This window comes from Mauremys reevesii, linkage group 1 (genome assembly GCF_016161935.1).
Source record: "Mauremys reevesii isolate NIE-2019 linkage group 1, ASM1616193v1, whole genome shotgun sequence".
NCBI lineage: Eukaryota > Metazoa > Chordata > Testudines > Geoemydidae > Mauremys > Mauremys reevesii.
Genome location: NC_052623.1, coordinates 203,976,007 through 204,002,095, shown reverse-complemented (window position 1 = coordinate 204,002,095; position 26,089 = coordinate 203,976,007). Strand labels below are relative to the sequence as shown.

The 26,089-nt window shown below is 47.3% G+C and overlaps 1 protein-coding gene across 3 annotated transcripts in view; it reads left to right on the top strand.

Annotated features, from left to right (window-relative positions):
• Positions 1–26,089, top strand: part of LOC120399365 (coagulation factor V-like) — a 69,565-nt gene that overhangs the window by 41,378 nt on the left and 2,098 nt on the right. For all 3 annotated transcript variants that reach the window (XM_039527554.1, XM_039527562.1, XM_039527572.1), the window contains exons 16-25: positions 8,425–8,661; positions 9,197–9,407; positions 11,706–11,879; positions 14,309–14,425; positions 15,619–15,690; positions 17,418–17,512; positions 19,954–20,109; positions 21,526–21,670; positions 24,456–24,604; positions 25,611–25,793. In XM_039527554.1, the coding sequence (XP_039383488.1) occupies positions 8,425–8,661; positions 9,197–9,407; positions 11,706–11,879; positions 14,309–14,425; positions 15,619–15,690; positions 17,418–17,512; positions 19,954–20,109; positions 21,526–21,670; positions 24,456–24,604; positions 25,611–25,793 (1,539 nt within the window). The remainder of the gene's footprint in view (positions 1–8,424; positions 8,662–9,196; positions 9,408–11,705; positions 11,880–14,308; positions 14,426–15,618; positions 15,691–17,417; positions 17,513–19,953; positions 20,110–21,525; positions 21,671–24,455; positions 24,605–25,610; positions 25,794–26,089) is intronic.

The following is a 26,089-nucleotide window of genomic DNA, read 5'->3' as shown; positions in this document are numbered from 1 at the left end:
TCCACTTTCTCAACATCACTCATGATTTTATATACCTCTATCATATCCCCCCTTAGTCTCCTCTTTTCCAAGCTGAAGAGTCCTAGCCTCTTTAATCTTTCCTCATATGGGACCCTCTCCAAACCCCTAATCATTTTAGTTGCCCTTTTCTGAACCTTTTCTAGTGCCAGCATATCTTTTTTGAGGTGAGGAGACCACATCTGTATGCAGTATTCGAGATGTGGGAGTATCATGGATTTATATAAGGGCAATAATATATTCTCAGTCTTATTCTCTATCTCCTTTTTAATTATTCCTAACATCCTGTTTGCTTTTTTGACCGCCTCTGCACACCGCGTGGACATCTTTAGAGAACTATCCATGATGACTCCAAGATCTTTTTCCTGACTCGTTGTAGCTAAATTAGCCCCCATGATATTGTATGTATAGTTGGGGTTATTTTTTCCAGTGTGCATTACTTTACATTTATCCACATTAAATTTCATTTGCCATTTTGTTGCCCAATCACTTAGTTTTGTGAGATCTTTTTGAAGTTCTTCACAGTCTGCTTTGGTCTTAACTATCTTGAGCAGTTAGTACCATCTGCAAACTTTGCCACCGCACTGTTTACTCCTTTCTCCAGATCATTTATGGATAAGTTGAATAGGATTGGTCCTAGGACTGACCCTTGGGGAACACCAGTAGTTACCCCTCTCCATTCTGAGAATTTACCATTAATTCCTACCCTTTGCTCCCTGTCTTTTAACCAGTTCTCAATCCATGAAAGGACCTTCCCTTTTATCCCATGATAGCTTAATTTACGTAAGAGCCTTTGGTGAGGGACCTTGTCACAGGCTTTCTGGAAATCTAAGTACACTATATCCACTGGATCCCCCTTGTCCACATGTTTGTTGACCCCTTCAAAGAACTCTAATAGATTAGTAAGACACGATTTCCTTTTACAGAAACCATGTTGACTATTGCTCAACAGTTTGTTTTTCTATGTGTCTGACAATTTTATTCTTAACTATTGTTTCGACTAATTTGCCCGGTACTGATGTTAGACTTGTAAAATTCATTTTTTTCTAACTTCCCACCCAAAAAAGCTTTGTGTTTTAACACAAAACCAAAAAGTGGTGGGGGGGGAGAGATTTTTCAAAAACAGTTTTTAGTTCTACAAAAGTTTGCTGTTTGAAAACTGAAAATTTTCCCCAAAACTCAACTGAAACATGAATTCTTTACTGAAAAAAGTTTTTCAATGAAAAACCTAAAACTTTAGATAAAAATGAAAATTTTTACATTTGTCTGAAAAGTCCTTTTTTGTCTTAAAAATATTGTGATGTAAAATGTTGAGCAGTTCTAGTGTAAATGTAACTCGCTGGTCAGTATGTGTTATAGGTTCCCCCTCTGAGCCAATTCTCAGAGGACAGGAGTTGTTACAGTCCCTCCACACACTCAGCCAGCTATGGAGCTTTAGCTCAAGTTGTAGCCACTCAAGTGAATGAGCTCTTTGAGGCAGTAGAATAGTCTTCCCCATGAGAAGCGGTCTCCATTGCTTGGGACTTAAAACTAGGCAATGTATTAGAATATTTACTATAAGGAAGGTGTTGACCCCCCGTGGGATGGACTGAATGAAACAGGGTAGTTCAGGAGTTCTCAAACTGGGGGTTGTGACCCCTCAGGGGGTTGTGAGGTTATTACGTGGAGGGTCGCGAGCTGTCAGCCTCCATCTCAAACCCCACTTTGCTCCCAGCATTTATAATAGTGTTAAATATAAAAAAAGGTGTTTTTACTTTATAAGGGGGGTCGCACTCATACGCTTGCTGTCTGAAAGGGGTCACCAGTACAAAAGTTTGAGAACCACTGGGATAGTTCTTTGAGTAGTGTCCCTGTGGGTATTCCACTTTAAGTGACGGTGTGTCCCAGCGCCATCGATTGGAGATGTATGGTAGCAGTGTCCGTGTGGGTCGCGGGTGTGCAGTAGGTGTCTTGTGGCACCATTGATGCTGTGTGTAGCATGCACACGAACCGAGCCCTCCAGTTCCTTCTTAACCGTCTTCTGCTGAAAATGGAGCAAAGGGGCAGTGTTAGCACTTCTCCCTAAAAAACGTTAAGAAATAGTTTTTTTATACATATTTAGATAAGCTGTTAGAGAGAGAGTTAGTGTTAATAAAACAAAAACAAATGTCTTGTTAGTTCGTTAGACAACACCCCACACACACACCCTTAAGGGATGGTTACTAGTTAAAATGTTGGGGTCTCCAGGCTTCAAACGATGGCTTCTGCCATTATGCCATGCCCGTTTCAGATGGACACTCTTCATGCATACGCTGTCTGGGTGAGGGGCATATTCCCCAGAAATATTCCCACTGCAACAACCTGAAAGCCAGAGCCCAGCGGGACAGGGATCTCCAGCTTAAAATGATCCTGATGGAGAAGTCCCTCCAGCCTGAGGAGGACAAGCAAACAGACTCTCTGGGCACTTCTCAAGATGGAAAAGGAGACCTACCCTCTGAAAAACCAAAAAAGCGGCCTCAAACGTCTCCGCAGAGAGGTCTGCGAAAACAGAGGTGGTCTCCTGCCAGGATGCTGCCCCTGATGCCATCTTACTCTTGGGTGAGCACCTATAACACTTCAGGCACCTCTGGCACTGCCGAGGTCTGAGCAAGAGAAATGGAGTCGAGGCACCGACAAAAACGTGCCTCCTCCATAGCACCGAGCTTACCGGTACGGGACTTGGCACCGAGTGTCTGAGGCACCACGCCTCCACCCCTGGCACCGACAAATCAGTTGGCACTGGTAGACACTACCAAGTCAGCACCGAGGGCACTGGCCAAACAACAACACTGGTTGGCACCGACTCCATCAACAAAAGAGAAAGCACCTCCGGCACTGACTATTCAGAAACGGGCACCTGCACCATCTCTGCTGCACCAGAGAGACTTAGAAATCTCGTTGGCACCACATTCACTCATTCAGTGCGGAGGGCTCCCCCACAGGCTCCAGAGGAGATCACAGCCCACAAGACATGGCACGGTTCTCCAGTGATGAGAAGGAGGAGATTCAGGGGAAAATACCCCCTATCTCCACATCACTCCTCACCTAAGGCCCACCAACCAATGTAGAGCCACATGGGTCCTAAACACCAGATGAACCAATCATGGTGCGGACCTCCATAGATGTACTCTCCTATGGCTTTCCCAATGCAATGAGTGCATTGGGAACCCTGGAGTGCATATAGGGGTCAGCATTCTAGAGGTGAACTGCGCTCTAACCCAGCATCTCCACATCACAACCCTTGGAGACACAGGAAGGGAGAGAGGACACAGAGCCAGCACAGACCATGATACATCTCCTGTGCACAATTCATCCTTCTCCACAGATGAGGTGTTTATGCCCCCACCGCAAACCTCAGTGGATGATTTTAAACAGTTTCAAGAGCTGTTTGAGAGAGTCGCGCAAAGCCAAGACATCCCGCTAGAGGAGATAAAGATAAATGGGCACAAGCTGGTACAAATACTGCAACCCGCATCTACCTCCAAGATTACCCTTCCCATCAACGAGGCCCTCTTGGATCCTGCGGAGACAGGCTGGCAGTCGCCTGCCTCTATTCCACCCACCTGCAAAAGAGTGGATAGACAATATTACGTACCATCCAAGGGGGCAGACTTTCTATTTGCGCACCCGTCTCCCAACTCCCTAGTTGTCGAGGCAGTAAATCACTGTAACAAACAGCCACAATTCAAGGTTAGACCTCATGACAAAAACCACAAAATACTTGACTTGTTTGGATGCAAGGTATATTCCTCCAGTGCCCTTCAGTTTCAGGTGGCCAGTTATTCTGCACTACTGGCCAAATACAACTACGACAACTATGGGAAATTTGCCCAGTTCACCTCTGAGCTACCAGAGGAAAAATACACAATTCCAGGCCATCGTCACCGAGGGCCAATTCAGATCCAAAACAGCCCTTCAGGCTGCATTGGACACAGCAGACACAGCAGCCAGAACAACAGCCACAGCCTCAGTAACGTGCTGAGCCTCATGGCTTCCGTCCTCGGGGATACCAAAAGAACTCCAGACAAAAGTAGAGGAGACAACATCCTTCATTCACTGAAGGACTCTCAGTCCACGCTCCGCACTTTGGGGATTTACACCCCCCCTGCAAAGAAAAGGAGATCTAGAGACTCCTTAAACAGGCAACAACGCCAGCATCAGTGATCACAAAGCCGGCAACCACCTCAATCTCAGGTGCTGACTTCTCAGGCAGCATCTCAAAAATCGCAATTTTGAAAAGTTGGTTGAGGGTCTGAACGACTTCCCTCACGAAACAGTGCTCACGCCTGACCCATCCACAATTTTTGGCCATCGACTCCAGCCCTTTTATCACATCTGGGCCACCATAACATCAGACCCAATGGGTGTTGGAAGTTATCAAGTCAGGATACATTATCTCCTTTACCTCCTGCCCCTCTACCCTACCTTGTCCCTTTTCAGGAACCCTTCTCAAGAGCACCTACTACGACAAGAAGTCAATCATCTTCTACAACTAGGTGCTGTGGAACAAGTACCACTACAATTCAGAGGGAGGGGATTCTACTCCCATTACTTCCTGACCCAGAAAAAGAGCAGGGGATGGAGACCCATCCTGGATCTACAGAAGCTCAGCAAGTTTGTCAGATCCCAAATATTCAAGATGGTCACATTGGGTACGATACTCCCAGTGCTGCAACAGGGAGACTAGTTTTCAGCCCTCGACCTCCAAGATGCTTATTTCCATATCACCATTCATCCTGCTCACAGGAAATGTCTAAGATTCACGGTAGACGAGAACACTTCCAATATGGAGTACTACCATTCGGCCTATCCATGGCACCAAGAGTCTTATCCAAAACTCTAATGGGGGTAACGGCTCATCTGTGCAAACAGGGGAAAATGATTTTCCCCTACCTGGACGATTGCCTTATCAAAGACCCAACTCTACGAGACACAATGGACGCAGTCCAATCCACTATCACACTATTCCGGGAGCTGGGTCTACAAATAAATGAATGGAAATCAACCATAAACCCAGTCCAACAACTAGACTTGTATCGGGGCACACCTCAACGCCATAGAAGCCAAGGCGTCATTACCCCTTACCAGATGCACAAACCTCATGAACCTCATTTCAGAGGTACAAGTCAGTCCTCAAATTTGGGCTTGCACGGTCCTACAATTACTAGGACACATGGCAGCCATGACATTCATGGTACCACATGCAAGACTACATATGCGAAGTCTACAAGGGTGGCTAAGCACGGTATATGTACCATGCAAATACAACCTATACAAACGGCTCATAGTTCCACCAAATATCCTCAACTTATTACAATGCTGGTCAAGGCCACAAAATATCCGTATAGGTATCCCTTTTCAACAAAAACCCTGACAACAGTGATCACCACAGATACCTCACTGATAGGCTGGGGTGCTCACTTGAGTCAACACACGATACAAGGCAAATGGTCTCTGGGAGAGACTCCACTGCACATCAATTTGCTAGAGCTACAAGCGGTCTGCAATGCCTGCAGACACTTCCTACCTCATATACGGAACAAATCCATTCGAATTATGACCAACAATATCGCCTGCATGTTCTACATCAACAGGCAAGGAGGAGCTCGCTCACATTCTTTATGCACAGAAGCTGTGAGACTTTGGAATTGGTGCAAACTACACAATGTAAACATCTCAGCGTGTTACCTGCCAGGCTGTCCGAATGCGACAACAGACTTGCTCAGCAAGTACTTCTCCCAGGATCACGAATGGGAGATCAATGGAGAGGTCCTGAGTTCAATCTTCAAATGGTGGGGAACTCCCACCATCGATCTGTTTGCATCCCCAACGAATTACAAATACGCAATGTTTTGCTCAAGAGCAGGACTCGGACTACAGTCATTAGGGGATGCCTTCCTCATGAAATGGGAGGCACAACTCATGTATGTGATTCCACAATACCAGTTATATCACACGTGATACGCAAGATACGAGCAGACAGTGCCAAAAGTTATCCTTACAGTCCCGACATGGCTGACGCAGGCATGGTATCCTTACCTGTTATGCATGGCGATATGCGCCCCGTGAGCTCTCCCGGGCCAATCGCATCTGTTGTCTCAACACAGCAGTCACACTCTCCACCTGAATCTGGAGATACTTCACCTACAGGCCTGGCTTCTGAATGGTTCCACCATGACAAAATAACCTGTTTGGAACAAGTCAAATGTGTTATTAAATACCAGGAAACTGAGTATGAGAAATACATACCTTAAAAATGGAAGAGGTTCTCCACCTGGTGTCAAGGAAGACACTTGATGGGCCATTCAGTAGCACTACCATTAATCATAGAATACCTATTGGAGCTGAAAAGCACTGGCTTAATGATTAGCTAAATCAGATTCCATCTTGCAGCCATTTCAGCATTTCACAGAGAGATCGATGGAACTTCGACATTCGCACACCCAACTACAACACGCTTCCTCAGGGGTCTCAGAAATGTTTACCCAGACCTGCGACAACCTGCACCAACATGGGACCTCAACCTGGTACTGAAATGCCTCACTGGACCACCATTCGAACCATTAGCCACCTGTTCATTATCTCGAACTTCTTTGACCAGGCTCTCAAGTACATAAGGGAACAGATGAGTTACATAAAAATCAGGAACAAGAAAAGGGGAGAGAAAAGCCAACCCTACTCTTGGAACTCCATCCTCTGAGTGAGGGAGAAAAGACCAGCTCCTTGCCCTGGCAGTCCACCTCTGGGATGAGGGAGATACATAATAGAGAAACTCCCATTGACACCAGTGGGAATTACATACACTGGGATCTGGTATTACTGTAGAACTAGCTTGTGCCCTGTCTAACACAGCCACCCAAGGGTGTAGGAAAGAATAAAGACTCCCTATCACCCTTGTGCAACCCATGGTAGACCCAGTGGTGAGCTGGAGCTGGTTCCCACCGGTTCGCGGGAACCGGTTGTTAAATTTAGAAGCCCTTTTAGAACCGGTTGTCCCACGCGGGACAACTGATTCTAAAAGGGCTTTTAAATTTAACAACTGGTAAAGCTCCAGCAGCTTTCCGCCCTGCCCCCAGCCCCAGGTCACCTCTGCATTCTCCCCTGAACGCGGGAAGCCTGGGAGGGCTGAGAAGGGCGGCTTTGCGCAGGTAGCGGGGGGAGCGAGGAGGTTTCTGGGGATGGGCGGCGCGGCGCGGCCCAGCTCCCTGGCCTTGGCCAGGCGGTGTGCCCCGGCCCCGGCTCTGTCTTCGGTCCTGGCTCGGTGGTGTGGCCCGGCTCTGGCCCCGGTGGCGTGGCATGGCACGGCCCTGGCTCCGGCCGGGCGCCCCAGCCCCAGCTCCTGCCAGGCAGCACAGCTCAGTCCAGGATCGGCTCCGGTGGCACGGCACGGCTCCGGCCCCGGCGGCTTGGCCCACCTCTGGCCCCGGCCCCGGCCCCGGCGGCGCGGCCCCAGCCCAGCACCCCGGCTCCGGCGGCGCGGCCCCAGCCCGGCACCCTGGCCCCGGCGGCGTGGCCCAGCTCTGGTCCTGGCGGCACGGCCCAGTCCTGGCCCAGCTCGGCTCCGGCCCTGACTCCGGCTGGCTGGGCAGTGTGGCTCCAGCCTGGCCCCGACTCCGGCCAGGCACCCCCCAGATGAGCAGCCCTGGCCAAGCGGCTCCCGCCTGGCCCAGCACTCCTGGCCCGGCCTCCAGCGTGGTACGGGGGCAGGGAGCAAGGAGGGGGTGTTGGAAGGGGGCAGGGGAGTTCGGGGGTAGGTGGATAGGGGTTGGGGCAGATAGGAGTCGGGCGGTAAGAGGGCAGGGAACAGGGGGATTGGATGGGGGCAGAGGTCCTGGGGGGCCATCAGGAATGAGAGGAGGGATTGGATGGGGTGGCAGGGGGCAGTCAGGGGACAGGGAAGGGGGGTGGATGGGGCAGGAGTCCCGGGGTGTGTGGCGTCAAGGAATGTGGGGGGTTGGATGGGGCAGGAGTCCCGGTGGGGAGCCACGACCACCTTGTTGGGTGAGGAGGAGGGAACCGGTTGTTAATTTTTTGCCAGCTCACCACTGGGTAGACCTGCCTGGAATTGGGATTCTCACAGGAACGCAGGGGCTTCTACCAACTTGTTCCCTCTTGGGAACAATGCTGGAAAGGGGGCAGGGAGTAGGCAGAGCCATTACCCTGCTCCCCACATACTCCTAGCTGTGCACAGTGGAGTCTGCTGCACCCCATAAAGATGTGTCAGGAGTTACACTCCCCACCTCCAACCAGGCACAATCTAGCCCATAATCAGTAGCCAAATCTGAATCCTGAATTTTTACTTTACACCGTTCATGGGTGTTTTATGCCTGGTGGGTTGGTTTAGGCCCAAATCTGCTAATCAAGAATCTGCCTGTATTTATTTTCCAGGTTCATTTTAAAAATCTGGCATCCAGACCATATTCCCTCCATTCCCATGGGCTTTTCTATGAGAAATCCTCTGAGGGAAGAAGTTATGAAGATGAGTCTCCAGACTGGTTCAAAAAGGATGATGCAGTTCAGCCAAATGACACTTATACCTACGTATGGTTTGCAACCAAGCGGTCTGGACCTATACAACCTGGAGCAGCCTGTAGGTCCTGGGCCTATTACTCTGCTGTAAACCCGGTAAGGAAATCTAAGCAGAAGGCTGCTACAATCTGCTGGATGACAACTACTGTGTCTTGTTGCTGAAATACTGGCTTTGCTTCCTATTCTTTTGGGCCTGATTCGCCACTCTCTTGTTCCTCATCTAATCGTTTATGCCTATGCAAAGTAAATATAAATTGCTGCCACTGGCATGAGTGGGTGGAGAACTCTGATTTGGTAGCCACTTTGCATAGAGTTCAGTAACTACGCAAGGCAATGTGGAATCTGGCCCTCTATCCCAAATTTAGGGCCTGATCCAAAGTTCTTCTGTTGAGTTTAGTAGACGTTTGGATCAGGCCCTTAGTTAGGAATATAGCATAGCTGAGAGATTCGCCCAGCCCCCATGTTTGCAATGTGATGTGATTAATTAATAAAGTCTTACTTCTGTTCCTGGTCAATTGGTTGTAAGGGAAAATCCTCAAATGAAAGCCCTTGTGAATGTGCAAATTTTTATTAATGACGTATTTTGGGAAACCCTACCTTTTACTTGTAATTTGTATTTATTGCCTTCCAGGAGAAAGATATTCACTCAGGCTTGATTGGTCCAATCTTGATCTGTCAAAAGGGAACCCTCAGTACAAGTAACAACAGGCCAATAGATACCCAAGAGTTTGTCCTGCTTTTTATGGTCTTTGATGAAGAGAAAAGCTGGTACTTCAATAAGCATTCCAAAAGGACTTACAGTGAGAAGACCTCAGAAGTGCAAAAATACCATAAATTCCATGGTACTAATGTTTCCCTTTGTCAGTTATCCATGTTGGGAGGGAAGAGGGAGGCGTTAAAAAGACCTCACCCCAGCTTCTCTTGGTGCACTTGTCTATTTGCGCGCATACATCATTTGCATGCATCTCTTTTTTTTTTTTTTGCACTATTCCTTGTGCATATAAAAATAGAATATGAATATAGACTAGAGCTGGTTGGAAAATATTGACAAAAACAGAAAAAATGTTTTTGTTCAAATTTTCCAGAGAAAATGTCGTCCCCCCCCCAATTAAGTTTTCAGGTTTTGGACAGGAAGTTTTCAGTTTTGGGTTGAAAACCATAAACTCACGATTCTTCAGTTTTTCAACACAAGTTGAAATTTTCCATGGAACCTTTCTGTGAGAATTTCAGTTAAAAACAATCAATTTTCCATCAAAAAGCAGTTTCAAGAGAATTTTCAGCCAGGCATAGCACAGGCCCTGTCTGTCTGTCTGTTGGTTGTTGGTGGTTTGTTTTTTCAGGAGAGCTGGTAGAAAATTTTCAACTGAAACAGTTTTCAATTGAATTGAAAATGCTGATCTGATTACACCAAAATTTTTTGCAAAATTGCATCAGTTTTAATTATATTTCCCACAAAAAATACATTTTTATGTTTCAGAAAAATTGTGAAATTCCCCATGAAACAGAACATCCAGGTTTCAGCCAGCTCTAATTGGCACAGACGGGAGTTTGTGCATAGGGGGTGGATTTTCAGATGTGCTTGGCACCCACAACAGAATCTGGCTTTTCAGAAGAGTCCAGTTCCCACCTACGTACCCAAAGAAGTGGCCAATTATTCCAAAGAGCTCAGGACCCAGCAGCTCCCCCCATTCACAACAATGAGAGCTGTTGGGTGATACACACTTATGAAAATCTGATCACTTCATTTAGGTGCCTAAATGGGAGACCTCTTTTGGAAACTTGGCCGGTTAGTGCTATTATTCATGTGAATAAGTGATTGTACACAAAAATGGAAGCCACGTTTTTAAAATGTGGTCCTTAAAGTCAGGCATAAGTCAGATCTGTTGACATTAATAGAGTCTGTCTCATTATATTCAAGCCCCCTGTACTCTACAGCAAGCAGTGCTTAAATCCTGTGGCCTGGTCTCTGAATTTTCTGGCCTTCAGGTGCAGCAGGCTGTGAATTCTGTGGCACTTCCATTTAAATTTGAAAAATGGAGTTTTTCTGAATGTAATATGATAATGAATATTGCAATCAACACAGGAACCTCTGTTAGTTTATTTTAATATTAAATCCCCCAACTGAGAAGATGAGAGGCAGTTTGGGATTGGAATAAGCACATTTGCTGGATGTTTCCACTAAAATGATCAGTAGTGAAATAGTTAACAAAGTTGACATTTAAATCATCACTTTTACATTTCAGAATCAGTGCACTATTCAGATGAAGTGGGTAGTTCACACCTCTCAGAGCTATTGCTTTAGGCTGTCTGCAGTCCTAGGGCTGGTCTACATGTGGGGGGGAATCGATCTAAGATACGCAACTTCAGCTATGTGAATAGCGTAGCTGAAGTCGAAGTATCTTAGATCAATTTACCTCGGGTCCTCATGGCACGGGATCGACGTCCGCGGCTCCCCATGTTGACTCCGCTACCGCCGCTCGCTCCGGTGGAGTTCCGGAGTCGACGGGAGCGCGTTTGGAGATCGATATATCGCATCTAGATGAGACACGATATATTGATCCCCGAAAAATCAATCGCTACCTGCCGATATGGCAGGTAGTCTGGACGTACCTTCAGGCAGACATTTGGGTATTGCTTAACACTTGATTTATGTTTTCTAGACTTTTTTTTCCACTGCCAGCAGGGACCCTTGGGGGGTTTCCCTTGAAATTTTCAGAGCTGCAACACACACTTGATAATGACTCTTTAAGAGGAATCAACTTAATGTAGGCCCCCCCTAATATAGGCTTTAGGGGGTTAGTTTGGCTCACAAACCTAATATGAATCAAGCTGGCCTCATGTTCAACTCGTTCAAACAGATACATTTCAACACTATCTACTTTTGACTGTTCAAAATTTTCTGGGGCTTTTGTTCATTATGTTTCTACCAGGAAGGTAGAAAGCATTCTCGCTTGTTATATGTTGACACTAGAGATTGGCATGGACCAGGACACCAGATGTGAAATTCTATAGGCTTTGGGGACATTTGGATCTAAAGCCAATCTGTATCCTCTGGTCCAACTCTAGTTGACATCTTTATTGCCGCTCAGCTGGAGTGTGGTTGTAGTTTTTTTTATCCCTTGTAATATTTTTCTTTTCAGCCATTAATGGGATCAGATATCACTTGCAAGGACTGAGGATGTATAAAGATGAACTGGTCCGATGGCACTTGTTGAATATGGGCGGGTCAAAAGATATTCACGTGGTTCACTTTCATGGTCAGACCTTCACAGAAGTCCCTGGGCATCAGCTTGGTGTCTATCCTCTCCTTCCAGGTAAATATCAGCTCAGTGTCTTGTCATTTATACTCATAATTATGAGGCTAAACCCTACACTTGGTAATGTTGGAGTGATTCTACTAAAATTCAGTGTCATTAGAGCAGCAGAAGCAGAAATTGGCTTGGGCCCATTAAGATAGTGATGATCAAGTCTTGTGTTGCAAGGTACTAGCTGTTCATTTCCTGTGAGGTCGGAAAGGACTTCCCCAGCATCATCTACCTCATTGAGTTGGGGAGGTGGGACTGGAGAGGAGGCCGCCTTCCTCTGAAATGTAAGTTACTGGGCAAAGCTGGAGATGGGATATGAAGTGCATGGACTGATGTCCTGATCAGGCATAGCAGGTTTGTATAGGGGAGGTGGGAGGCAGTCTGCCACTGACCTGCTGTGTGAACATGGGCAGGTCCCTTCCCTGCTCTGTCCCTCAGTTTCCCCCATCTGCAAAATGAGGACAATAATACTGATTTCCCTTTGTAAAGTGCTTGGAGACTTGTGGCTAGAAAGCTTAGTATTCATACTGAAAAGAAAGAGCCCATGAATAACTAGTTAATAATCACAATAGAGCTCTTTTTTGTTGCCATCAAAATGCTTTTCATACAGTCCCACAAGGCATTCCCATAATCAAACCAGGGAAATTACTATAAGGTGGGTGCACAATAGGTTGAAAGATGGTACTCAAAGAGCAGTTCTCAATGGTTTGCTGACAAACTGGGAGGGCTTATCCATTAGGGTCCATCCGGGGTCAGTCCTGGGTCCAGAACTAGTCAATATTTTCATTAATGACATGGATAACTGAGTGCTTGTAAAATAGCAGGTGGTACCAAGGTGGGAGGGGTGCACGACAGGATTAGAATTCAAAACAACCTTAACAAACTGGAGAATTGGTCTGAAATCAATGGGATGAAATTCAATAAAGACAAGTGCAAAATACTTCACTTAGGAAGGAAAAATCAAATGTACAGCTACAAAATGGGGAATAACTGACTAGATGGTAGTACTGCTGAAAAGGATCTGGGGGTTATAATGGATCACAAATTTAAAATGAGTCAACAATGTGATGCAGTTGTGAAAAAGGCTTAATATCATTCTGGGGTCTATTGACAGGAGTGTTGTATGTAAGACTTGGGAAGTAATTGTCCTGCTCTACTCAGCGCTGGTGAGGCCTCAGCTGGAGTACTGTGTCCAACTCTGGTCACCATAGGTGCAGACTCTGTGGGTGCTCCAGGGCACGGAGAAAAATTAGGCCACCAGCAGCTAAGCTCCACTCCCACCTGCTGCTGGCCCCTGCTGATCAACTCCTACCCCTCCCTCCCAGCGCCTCCTGCACATTGCTGAACAGCTGTTCCGCGGCGTGCAGGAGGCGCTGCGAGGGGGAGGAGTGGGGACAGGGTGCGCTCAGGGGAGGTGTCAGAAAGAGGAGGGGGTGGAGTGGGGGTGGGAAGAGGCAGGGTGGGGGTGGAGGTGGGGCCTGGGGCTGAGTGGGGGTTGAGCACCACCGGGGAAAATTAAAAGCCAGAACCTGTGCTGGGCACACACTTTAGGAAAGATGTGGACAAAATGGAGATGGTCCCAAGGAGACCAACAAAAATGATGAAAGGGTTAGCAAACCTGATCTATGAAGAATGGTTAAATAAACTGGACATGTTTAGTCTTCAGAAGAGAAACCAGAGGGGGCGACCTGCTAACAATCTTCTAGTATGTTAAGAGCTATTATAAAGAGGACGGTGGCCAATTCTTTTCCATTGAAGGGCCTACAAGAAGTAATGGGCCTAATCTGCAGCCAGGGAGATTTAGGTTAGACATTAGGAAGAACATTCTAACTCTAAGGGTAGCTGAGCTCTGAAATAGGCTTCCAAGGGAGGTTGTGGAATCCCCGTCACTGGAGGTTTTTAAGAACGTGTCAGGATGGTGGGGGCAGCATAAGGCTGTGACTCATGGAGAATTCCCCTCTAGTGCATGGTCTGTTGTGGCTCCTTTACAACCCTTACACACTGCCAGAGCCATGGCTGGAGCAGCGGCCAGCATCAGCCCCTCAAAGTTACTGTTACCACAGCATGAATCCGTGTAAAAGGTTAGGTCGTTCACCACATGACCAAATACTGTGTATGCAGTATTATACAAAATATGTGCATGCATCCAAGGTTATGTGAAAAGGTAAATTTTAAAGCGGTGAAGCTTGGATTCAGATCTGAACTTTTGATTCCCGCATGTCTCTAATTAGAACCTGTTTATTAAAAGGAGAATGATGTTGGGATCTGCTGTGCTTTCCAATAGGTGCAGGATATTAGACTCTCACTTTGTGAAGCCACCAGAAATGGGCAGGATAGATAGCCCTTGGTTTATCCAGCCTCACTGTTCTGTCAGCCAATCTCCTGCTAACTTTTCAGTAGATTAGCTCTGATTTGTTTTTCTCCTCTCACTTTTAAAGGCTCATTTCGAACTATTGAAATGACACCACCAAAAGCTGGTATGTGGCTTTTAGACACCGAAGTGGGGGAATATCAGCAAGCTGGAATGCAGGCCTCCTTTATCGTTGTAGAAAAAGGTACTGAGTCTAATCATGATCATTCTAATATACAGGATTCTAGTTAAAAAGTTCTCTCTCTCTTTCAGGGCATGGGACAGTGTAGCAGGGTGGACCCCTGCTCTGGCCCTGAAGGGGTTAAAAACAGCCCTGGGAAGGGGCTGTGGCAGGAGAAAACAGCCTTTAGGCTGGGCTGATTGGGGAAGTGGCTGCAGCTGGGGCCACGCCCCAAACTGAGACACAGAGCCTTATAAGAAGGCCAGGGAAGCCAGAAGTCAAGACAGTCTCTCTCTGCCTTCAGAGAGAGAAGGGCCTAGCTGCAGGGAGCTTGAGACTGGAGACCTGAGTGAAGCAGGGCTGGGGAAAGGCTGAGGAGCTGGGGAGCTCCAGCCTGGAAAGCCCCAGGCTGCGGCCTAGCAGAGGGCTAATAGGTACTGGGGGTTGCAGAGGGCAGCCCAGGCGTAGGCCAAGGCAGCAGGTCCAAACCCTCCTTGCCAGTGATGAGTTGGCTGATACTGCAGTCTGCCCCAGGACGTGGGGCTAGACAATGACTGGCAGTAGCCATATACTGAGGCGAGGTGGGGAGAGAGGGTGAGGGTTCCCTGAGGAGGGGAGACCCAGAGAGAAAGGGGTTACTGCCAGGGGGCAGCACCCCATGTAAAAGGGCACCGGGGTCCAGGGAGGGACTCGGGGCCAGAGGACAGGTGGATCACTGGCCTGCAGAGGGCACTCCAGTGCTGGAATGAGCTAATTCTCAGAGTCACCAGCAGGAGGCGCTGCAGGGGTGAGTCTGACCCATTACAGACAGTAATGATGGAATAGAATCTGAATTGAGGAAATGGCTGTATTATAAAGGGGTGATTATAGTAAATTGAATTTAAAAGAAGTGTTGTATAACATTCAAACCACTAACTTTACATTTGCTGATTCCCTAAAACCACCTATGAATCCTTAATTGAGGGAATTGAATGCAGAGATGATTTTGATCCTGTGGGCATACAGAGCTCTATCTCTCGCGCTCTCTCTCTCTCTCTCTTTTCTTTTTTTAACAGTGATGAAGTCCCAAATGTGCCCTATTGGGAGTTGGTACAAAGGGTGACCTCATCAGAAAGGCCCAGCCACTTCCTCAAACATGACTCTGAATGACCCTCTTTTTGCTGATAAGTTATGGAATGCAGCTCATCAGTAATCAGCCATTTTTGTGTTCTCTCTAGAGTGCAAGTTACCAATGGGCCTAATGAATGGACTTATACTTGATTCACAGATCAGTGCTTCTCGTCACATAAGTGAGTTTAAACACATGGTAGAAGAACATTTTATTATTTGAGAAGGTCAGACATGGTCTTCAGTAATATGACTTGGCACCAGGCAGTGCAATTGTAGATTTTTCTCTGCCTCTCTGTTTCATACATGCGAATGTCTTATGGCATCATTTCAGTAATTAACAGGCTGCCAGACTTCAGAAAGCTCTCGGTTCTGCAGGCCCGGAGTCGGAGCAGGACTGAGCAGCCCAAGGCCATGTGAACACTGCAGAGCTTGGCTGGCATAGCTATGCCAGCAGAGCACCCTAGTGGAGATGCAGCATAGGCTGGCAGAAGGAGTTCTGATGGGATAGCTACACTGCCTCCCTGAACAGCATTATCTATACCTATAGAAGATCGGGGTGGCGGGGGGGGGGGGACGGGAGAGGTTGCCAGCATAACTGTGTCAGCTAGGAGATGTGATTCTCTCCCTCCTCCTCTCCCCCGTTCTAATCAACAGAACTACTCTGGCAAAACTTAAGTATGTAGACCAGGCCAATATCACTGTAGTCTTCTGACAGTGAGGTAGGCTTTTCTGCTACTCCTGTTCTACTTGCTGGCTAATGTGCAGGACAGGGTTGTCAGGAGACCTGGGTTCTATTCCTGTCTCTGCCACTGGCCTGCTGGGTGGCCTTGGACACATCACTTCTCCCCCCACTGCCTCATTTTCTCCAGCTGTGAAATGACATTGAGAAAGTATTGCTATTTTTAAGGGGAATGAGAGGTAGAAGTGCAGTGTATGAACATTATAAGGGAGTAAAATGCTGCAAAATGACATGCCAAGCAATGTTGGGGTCCTTTTTCTCACACTTATTCCCATCCCAAAGGTGAGCTTTTGCTGGAGAGTTTGGTAATGTTCCATATACCCATGGATGGATACTCTTTTCAGATGCTATTTCCTCCCCGAGATAATAAACAAATGGCTTATTTTGGTGACTTCAAACTTCCTGTGGATTTAGCCCTCTATGAGGGACAGATGCCTCTGAAGGCATTTGCTTTAGAAGTAATCACGTCACACACATTTCAAAATTATCTATCACAAGAGAAACAATTGATTTTTAACACAGTGCCCTTCATGAGGGGTTGCTTTCTACAGTGAATGTTGAACGTGGTTTGACTCTGCCTCCACCGCTAGTAACCAAACTCTGTTTAGCTCTGATTGCTGCATGTTGTAATCTGACTCCAACTCCTAATGCTGACAAAGCTAAAGCAAATAATATGTTCAGTGAAAGGGTGCCATGGAAGGCAGTGTTTCCCAGTGGCTAGAGTACAGGACTGTGGCTCAGGAGACCTGGGTTTTATTTTTAATTCTGCCACTGGTCTGTGGGTGATGTTGGGGAAATCACTTCACTGTTCTGTGCCTCCGTTTTCCTCCTCTGTAAAATGGGGATAATGATACTGATCTCTTTTTTTACAAAGTGCTTTGAGAGCTGCTGATGAAAAGCGCTAGATAAGCGCTAGGTATTATATTATTTTTAAAGCCACTTTTCTGACAATAACCATGTTTTCAAAGATCAATGAATTTTTATTTGCTGATAAAGTCCAATGTCTCTGAAGCTTTTGTCAGCTTTACAGCTTATCAGGTATTTGTGCTGGAGTCTCTTTCTTCAGGACAAACCAAAAAAGAACTGAAATATGCATGCTGAGAAGCCAGTGGCTTTCTAGTTTTCCTTGATTTTTACCATATATCCTTGTTCCTTCTTTCCACCTAGACTATTGGGAACCTAAATTAGCTAGATTAAACAACGCTGGAAAATATAATGCTTGGAGCACTGACATGGAGCGAGGTGAATTTCCATGGATCCAGGTATGGTTGGTATAATACATACTCGCCCACTGTGATGTCCGGACAGGTTAGGTGATGCCTGCAGCTACACCACCACACACATGCTGGGTTTATTTTAGGTCTCGTGTGTTTAAACAAGGTCAAACTATAACTAGACCTTCCCAAAGAGGCTGCCCAGGAAAACTCAGGTGTTGCAGGAAGTGGTACTGATGATTCAGTAGGTCACATGCTCCTCTTCAAGTGAATGCTGAGCCACAGCCCCAGTACTGTGTCAGGGTCGTGGCCTGTTGTCGGGGGGGAATTGCGGAGAATTTTGCCATGCCGCTGCCCAGGGTATAATCATACTGTAGATAAACAGCCTGTCCTTTTGCTGTCCCCGTCTCTCAATGTGTACATGTATTCACCCCTTGCTGCGTGACCAGCTAATCCTCCAGTCTAGTCATGGGTTGAACATCTGCTTTCTACTTCACTACACAAACTGTTACGTGGGGTGGGGGTGATTAGTGCATTACAAGTTGTTTTGTACTTTAAGCTCTTCCTGTTCAGCTTCTGGTGGCTTTCCAGATACCCCCAGAACAAGTGGCCAGGATCTTGGAGAAGCTCAGCGACCTGTTAGGCCCCTAAAGAGTTGGCCAGATGTTCAAGAGTGGAGACTTCTGAGTGCGGAGTACTTCTGAGTATCTGGTCACTTTGTTTCGGTGCCTAACTGGTAGCTGAGCTGTTTTGAAAATCAGGCCCCCACTCTCTGTAGCTTGACAGACAGTATGTCCTGCATGCCACTGCAGCTCATGCTCTTAAATGGGACATGAGTGATCCCTAGGCAGCTGCTTTGCCAGGTGTGGCAGATGGGAGCCTCCTAGACTCCTTGCTCAGCCAGTCAGAGCTGTGCTAAGCCTATCTCCTCTAAAAATTGCCTCTTGGCTCATCTTACTGGATCAAAGAGAAACTTTCTATAAGCAGCTGCAGGTTATTATGGATGTTCAATTAAAACTGCTGCTAAGGAGGAACCTGACAGCTCACAGGATAGATAACAGGATGTGCTGGCTTTCTCTGCAATGTCGCTTGTCTGAATCCTGCCTGGTTTTGCTGGAGCCAGAAAATCACAGCAGTATGAGCCTTGATCCAGAGACCGGTGTATAATGAGCTGATGTTCTCAGTCCACATCACAAACCCATCCCTTCTCCCACCAAAACTGGTGCTAACTGGGCCCCTTGCTGGGACTCTCAGAAGAGAGACCAAGGACTGGATGGGCCATGGAGACTGAACACCCCTGTGAGCCCTGGGGATGGCACCTGCGGCTCAGGGAGGTGGCCTGTTGCTGGGCTAGCGTGGGGGAAGCTTGCCCTGTCACTGCCCATGTTGGGTGGATAAATAACAGTCTTCACTCTCCCCCGAGCTCTCAGCCCAACACCTTTCTTCTCCTCTTCCTTCCCCCCCCCAACACATTTTAAGTGATTATAGTCAACATTATTTATTTATTAAAAATACACAAACAGTCTAGCAGCTGTGAAGGAGTTAATGGCTCTCATGTGACTTGCTCAGTAGAAACCAGGGTCTGTGGTTACAGATGCCTTCCAAATCCCCCTGAAATCCATGAAAAGAATTTTCTTTTATAAGGGCAGAAAACTTGGAGAGAAATAATCCATTTGTGCTTGATGAAGTGGGGCTGAAAACTCCCTTTAAAATAATTGCGGGGGGGGGGGTGCTTCTGATCAGTTGCAGAAAGAGCATCTTTCTTTTCCTGCGCAGCTTCGCTAGTAAACAACATCACTGACCTTTCCACTGTCTGCATCAGAAGACCTAAGGGGGGAGGAAGGGTCCTCTGGTGAAGGCACTCGCTCCCGGGAATCAGGAGACCTTGGCTCTGCTACACAATCACCGTGTGCAAAAACTTTCAAACGTTGCTTGACTCTTTTTTTTTTTTTTGGAGGGTGCTTCTGTGCCCAGCTTGAGACAGCAGGTTCTAATTTTTCAAAGGTGCTGAGCACTTATGGCCGCCGGTGGCTTCAGCTGGAGTTTGTGGGGGCTCAACATCCCCAAAAAACAAGCGCTGGTTATCTCAGGCTGGACGCTCAAAACCAGAGGCTGCTTTGGAAATGTAGCCTTACCCATTCTGTGCCTCGCTGTCCCCGTCTGTACAGTGGAGATAGCAACACTCCACTGCATCGCCCAGAGACGCTGTGAGGATGGATTCATTAATGTTTGTCAGGTGCCCAGATACTGTGGTGATGGGCACCCCAAAGGTGTCTACAAGTAAATACACACCTCAGTAAAATAGGTTAGGACACAACTCCTCATTTGGATTCTTGCACCAGCTTAGACACCCCGTTACCCATCTTGAGCATGAAGTGCCATTCTGAGTGCCTAAATGCAGGCCAGGCCCCACGCCCTATGTGCCCGAGGGTGAAATTGGGTTCACGCTGCAGCTTTTCTTACAGTTTGTGTATCTTGCTGTTCTACAGGTGGACCTGCAAAGGCAAGTTCTGATCACAGGGATACAGACGCAGGGAGCCAAGCAGTTGATGAAGTCCTTGTATGTCAAAGAGTTCTTTGTGACTTACAGCAAGGACAAACGGAAGTGGATCACCTTCGTAGGAAACAGCACTGGGGGACAGAAGGTCTGCCTGCTCGTTAATCACCACAGCCTCCCCGGCTTTATGCAGCTGTAAGCGGGTGGGATGGCTCAGCAGAAAGTACCACACAGGCAGCCACCAGGGGCTTTTCTCAAGGAATAAGGGGTCAGATTTGTAAAGGTATTTAGGTGCATGAAGATGCAGATTGGAAAATCCCACTAATTCTAAAGGACCTAAGTGCCTGAAGGGGTTTTTGAAAACCGCACTAAATGCCTATCTGCCTCATGAGGCACCTAAATCTCTTTACTAGTCTGGCCTGGTGTATATAACAAAGCAGAATACAGGATCGTAATAAGAGATAAGGAATCTTCCCCAGCCTGGGCTTCAACCCAGCCTCGTAACCCTGGTTGTGCAGCTCCACTTCTGCACAGGCCTCTGTCCCCACTTCTGGCTCACGGCCCTTCCCCTGAGCACATGTGCAAGGAGAGTGGGATGCTGGGCTGAACTCATGCCCCTGTTCAGTGTGGGCCAACCCTGGCACAGTAGTACTGCTAATATTAGCAGTAGCTACCTAACACGTGCAACCCAAGTGTCCATATAGCACCTTCCAGGGGTCCCCTATCTGTGCCCAAACTCTCCTCCCCTGCAGGGGCGGCTCTAGGATTTGCGCCACCCCAAGCAGGGCGGCACGCCACGGGGGGGCGCTCTGGCGGTCGCCGGTCCCGCGGCTCCGGTGGACCTCCTGCAGACATGTCTGCGGGAGGTCGACTGGAGCTGCCTGCCACCCTCCAGCAGGACGCCGCCCCAAGCGCGCGCTTGGCGCGCTGGGGTCTAGAGCCGGCCCTGCTCCCCTGCCAGCTGGAGCTCAACTCTTAGGCCTGGTTTCCACCTACAAATTAAATTGATCTAGTTACATTGCTCAGGGCTCTGAAAAATATCACACCCTGTGCAATGTAGTTAGCTCAGCCTACGCCCCACTGTAAATGCTGAATTCTTCCATCGACCTCTTAGAGAGGAGAATTAACTACACTGATGGAAAACCCCCTTCCAGCGTCAAAGGAAGGGTGAATGCTACAGCACTACATTGGTACAGCCCTAGCACGCTACACCTGTAGCTGCAGTAGTGTAGCCATACCCACAGTGTCATGGTGTTTGTATGATAGGTGTTAATGCATGTTAGGTCTCTACTGGTCTTAGTTGTCTGTCTATTAATATCCTAATAAGGGTCTGTACTGGATTTAACATACTGGGTCCCTGGTTTAGCCTCTGGATGCTATAGTAAGGCAAAGCTAAGGATGATGTGTTTTTAGGTTTTGCTATAATGTGAGTAGCCCCATTGAAATTGCATAAGTAAAGACTTAATCTCATGACATAGGGTTTGCAGGGCCAAGCTTGTAATTGCTTTGAATTAATAGCATTATCTTTTCTGAAATCTTAATTGCTTTTTTTCTGTTTTACTAGTTGTTTGAAGGTAATTCAGATGCCCATGGGATAAAAGACAACCATATTGATCCACCTATCATTGCTAGGTATATTAGGGTTTATCCAACTGACTCCTACAACAGGCCTACTCTTCGCATGGAACTCCTGGGCTGTGAAGTTGAAGGTGAGCAAGGAGAACTCACTGGTACTTGTTTCCCCTCTACTCCTTCGGAAAATACACTCTGCCTTTTTTTCTATGGGCCAGGATTTAAGAACATAAAGAATGGCCCTACTCGGTCAGACCAATTGCCCGGATCACCTATTGAGCCCTTTTTAAAAATTGGCATCACATTAACCATCCTCCAGTTATCTGGTACAGAAACTGATTTAAGTGATAGGTTACAAACTACAGTTAGTAGTTCTGCAATTTCACATTTGAGTTCCTTCAGAACTCTTGGGTGAATGCCATCTGGTCCTGGTGACTTATTGCTGTTTAATTTATCAGTTTGTTCCAAAACCACCTCTGACACCTCAATCTGGGACGGTTCCTCAGATGTGTCACCTACAAAGGGTGGGTCAGGTTTGGGAATCTCCCTCACATCCTCAGCCATGAAAAGAGATCCAAAGAATCAGGGGCGGCTCTACCTTTTTGGCCGCCCCAAGCAGTCATGCGCGGGAGGCGCCCCGGAGCCGCAGGAGCAGCGGACCTCCCGCGGGCATGACTGCGGAGGGTCCGCTGGTCGCGCGGCTCGGCTGGACCTCCCGCGGCTGCGGACAGTTCGCAGGTCCGGCGGCTTTGCTTGAGCTGCTGCAGTCATGCCTGCGGGAGGTCCAGCCGAGCCGCGGGACCAGCGAACCGTCCGCAGTCATGCCTGCGGGAGGTCCGGTCGTCCCGGGGCTCCGGTGGACCTCCCGCAGGCATGACTGTGGCAGGTCCGCCGGCCCAGCCTGCCGCCCCCCCGGGAAAGGGCCGCCCCACGCGCGTGCTTGCCGCGCTGGGGTCTGGAGCCGGCCCTGCAAAGAATTCATTTAGTTTCTCCGCAATGGCCTTATCATCCTTGAGTGCTCCTTTAGCACCTCGATCGTCCAGTGCCCCACTGGTTGTTTAGCAGGCTTCTTGCTTCTGATGTACTTAAAAAAAAAAAATTGCTATTTTTTTGAGTCTTTAGCTAACTGTTCCACAAATTCTTTTTTGGCATTCCTAATTGTATTTTTACACTTCATTTGCCAGTATTCATGCTCCTTTTTATTTTCCTCACTAGGATTTAACTTCCACTTTTTAAAGGATGCCTTTTTGCCTCTCACTGCTTCTTTTACTTTGTTTAGCCATGGTGGCTCTTTTTTGGTTCTTAATGTTTTTTAATTTGGGGTATACATTTATGTTGAGCCTCTATAATGGTGTCTTTACAAAGTTTCCATGCAGCTTGCAGGGATTTTACTTTTGGTGCTGTACCCTTTAATTTTTTTTAACGAATCTCCTCATTTTTGTGTAGTTCCCCTTTCTGAAATTAAATGCTACAGTGTTGGGCCACTGTGGTGTTTTTCCTGCCACAGGGATATTACATTTAATTATATTATAGTCACTATTACCAAGCAGTCCAGCTATATGCACCTCTTGGACCAGATCCTCTGCTCCACTTAGGACTAAATCAAGAATTGCCTCTCCCCTGGTGGGTTCCAGGACCAGCTACTCCAAGAAACAGTCATTTAAGGTCTCAAGAAACTTTATCTCTGCATCCCACCCTGAGGTGACATGTACCCAGTCAATATGGGGATAATTGAAATCCCCCATTATTATTTTCAAAATCAACTCATGATTTTTGGTGCCTGCCATGAGACCCCTCAAAGGGGCCTGATTTTCAGACAGAGCTCTGCCCACCCTCTGAAAATTGGGTTTCTCAAGTTGGACATCCAAAAATCACAAGATGCTTCTGAAATCCTTGGCCTTAATGAATTTAGGGTGCGATTTTTAAAAGCATCTAGGTACCCAACTCCCTTTCAAAGCCAGTGGAAGTTAGGGGTCTTTTCCCATCCAGTGCTTTTGAAAAGCCCACTCTTAGTACTGGTGTTTGTATTTGGATTGACAGCTCTGGCTTTTCTCTGTTTAGCCACAGAACAGGCAAGGCATGATCAGTGGCAGTGCCAGCTTCCTGCACACTGCCTTATGTATGTGCCTTAACACAGACCTGGGGAAACTTCCTCCGGGAGTGGGTGGCAGCAGAGTTTACTCTTCATGTCTCATTCAGTCATAGGCCTTTCTGACAAGAACAACAAAGCGGCCATTAGCGTGCTGACAGTCAGCACTACCTGAAGTGGTGATGTGAGCTCATGGCCAACAGGAACAGGACTGTGTGAAATAACTCATTTCACAACAGTCATTGCACAGTCATCGCATGGGTGACTTGCAGTTGCGCCTGCCCTGGGCTGGATTCAAACCTGCAACCTAGAAATGAGAGGCTGTGGGTCCCCTTTCACCAGTTCCCTGGACAACAAGCCCCTGGTTAGTTTATTTGAATGGCAACGTAAGACTACAAAGTGAGACTTTCAAAAACGCTCAGAATTGGTCTAACTCTGGGTGCTTTTGACAGTCCCACCCATAATAGGCAGACGCACAAACCTTTTATTTCACAGATCTGCTGGACTTGGTTTTAATGCTGACTGGGCAAAGAGAGCTCCACTCCCTGCTGCAAATGTATTCTCTTCTGCCACTCCCCAAGCAGTTAGAATTTAGAGAGCACTTCACAACTTCAGAGTGCGTTACACATTTAAATTAATGAATGCTCACAACACCTCTGCATTACCCCCTGCTTTAAAGATGGGGAAACTGAGGCACAAGAGAGATTACAATTACTTGAGCAAGGCCACATAGCAAGTCAGTGGCAGAAACGGGCGTTCCTAGTCGGTTGCTTATTCCTCTAGTCCGCTGCTGCTCGAGATGAAATGAAGACCTACTGCTATTCTCTTAACAGGTTGCTCTCTGCCACTGGGAATGGAAAATGGGGAGATCAAGAATGCTCAGATTACAGCTTCTTCCTATAAGAAATCCTGGTATAACTCATGGGAGCCTTCCCTCGCGCGTCTCAATCAGGAAGGGAGGGTGAATGCCTGGCAAGCGAAGGTAACAAGCAAACAAAAGAAAAAACTGCTAAGTCAAAGCTGCTGCCATTAGCGAATGTGCTGCTGCTCTGGTGTGTGTCTGTGCCTGCACTGTGTGCCCCCTCCACACTGTGCTCTGGTTTGTTCTATCCAGAAAAGCCTGCTTAATTCACTTCCAGTGGGAGGTTTGTGACATCAGGGCTGCCCAGAGGGGGGCGCAGTTTGCCCCAGGCCCCGGGCCCCGCAGGGGCCTCCTCAAGAATATAGTATTCCATAGTATTGCAACTTTTTTTTTATGGAAGGGGCCCCCCGAAATTGCTTTGCCCCAGGCCCCCTGAATCCTCTGGGCGGCCCTGTGTGACATGCTCACAAAGAGGTTTTTTTTTCGTTTAAAAAAAAAAAAGAACATTTGCTAATTTCATAATGTGAAGTGGAAAGCAATGAAACTATGTGGAGACTGGCAGCAGGTCCAGCATGCTCAACTTGATGGGCCTGCCCCTGCAGCTCTTACTCATGGGAGTGGGCTCTTCAGCCAGTGGATGAGTAAGCGCTAAAGGTTGGTGGCCTATGAGCCAAATTCATCTGGTGCAGTTCTGTTGGCTTTACTGTTGATCGGCAGTACTGCCTAGTGACTAGAGCATTGGAGTGAGACTCAGGAGGCCTGGGTTCTATAACCTTGAGCAAGTCAGTTCCCCCCCCATGTCTCAGTTTCCCTATCTGTAAAATGGGAATGATGATGATACTTTGTAAAGCGCTTTGAAATCGATTGATGAGAAGCGCTTTATAAGAGCTACATTAATTCACCAGGGATGAATTTGTATTGCTTTTCATTCTGCGTTGGCGATGGAAGTGAATGCTGGATGGAGGGTCAGCGTGTATCCTCTGCAGTGATTAAAGTGATGTGTGGCCAGCAGAGAACGCTGGATGTTTTCATAGAACTTTAACTGTCATTGAGCAAAGTTTCTGGTTGTGCTAATATTGGCACAAACACACATTTGCTCACACATTACTCTTTGTATTGACTGTAGTCAAACAACAACCAGCAGTGGCTGCAGATTGATCTCCTCAAAGCGAAGAAGATAACCGCTATCACAACCCAGGGTTGCAAGTCCATGTCTATGGAGCAGTTTGTGAAAACCTATGTCATCCTTTACAGTGATGAAGGCACAGAATGGAAACCTTATATGGATGAGTCCACTTCAGTGGGAAAGGTACCATTTTAAACTCGGAGAATTCTGTCCATTTCTGAATCCCGAGCACTTTGTCATACTTCTCCAGGCCCAAATGAGGGACAGCCCCAGAATGAGGGGCACAAAAAATTGTTCCTGCAGTTGAATTTAAAATGCTGGTGGAGTGGTTCTTCTCTTATAGAGGATTCTAGAACTTCCCTTTCATGGCTCTTTATTTCTGATGTAAATAATTTTCAACAATAAAAGGGAGGGGATGCTAAATTTGTGTGGAATGCCGTTGAACCTGGGATGAAATCAGTGGCATGCCTTTTACAGAG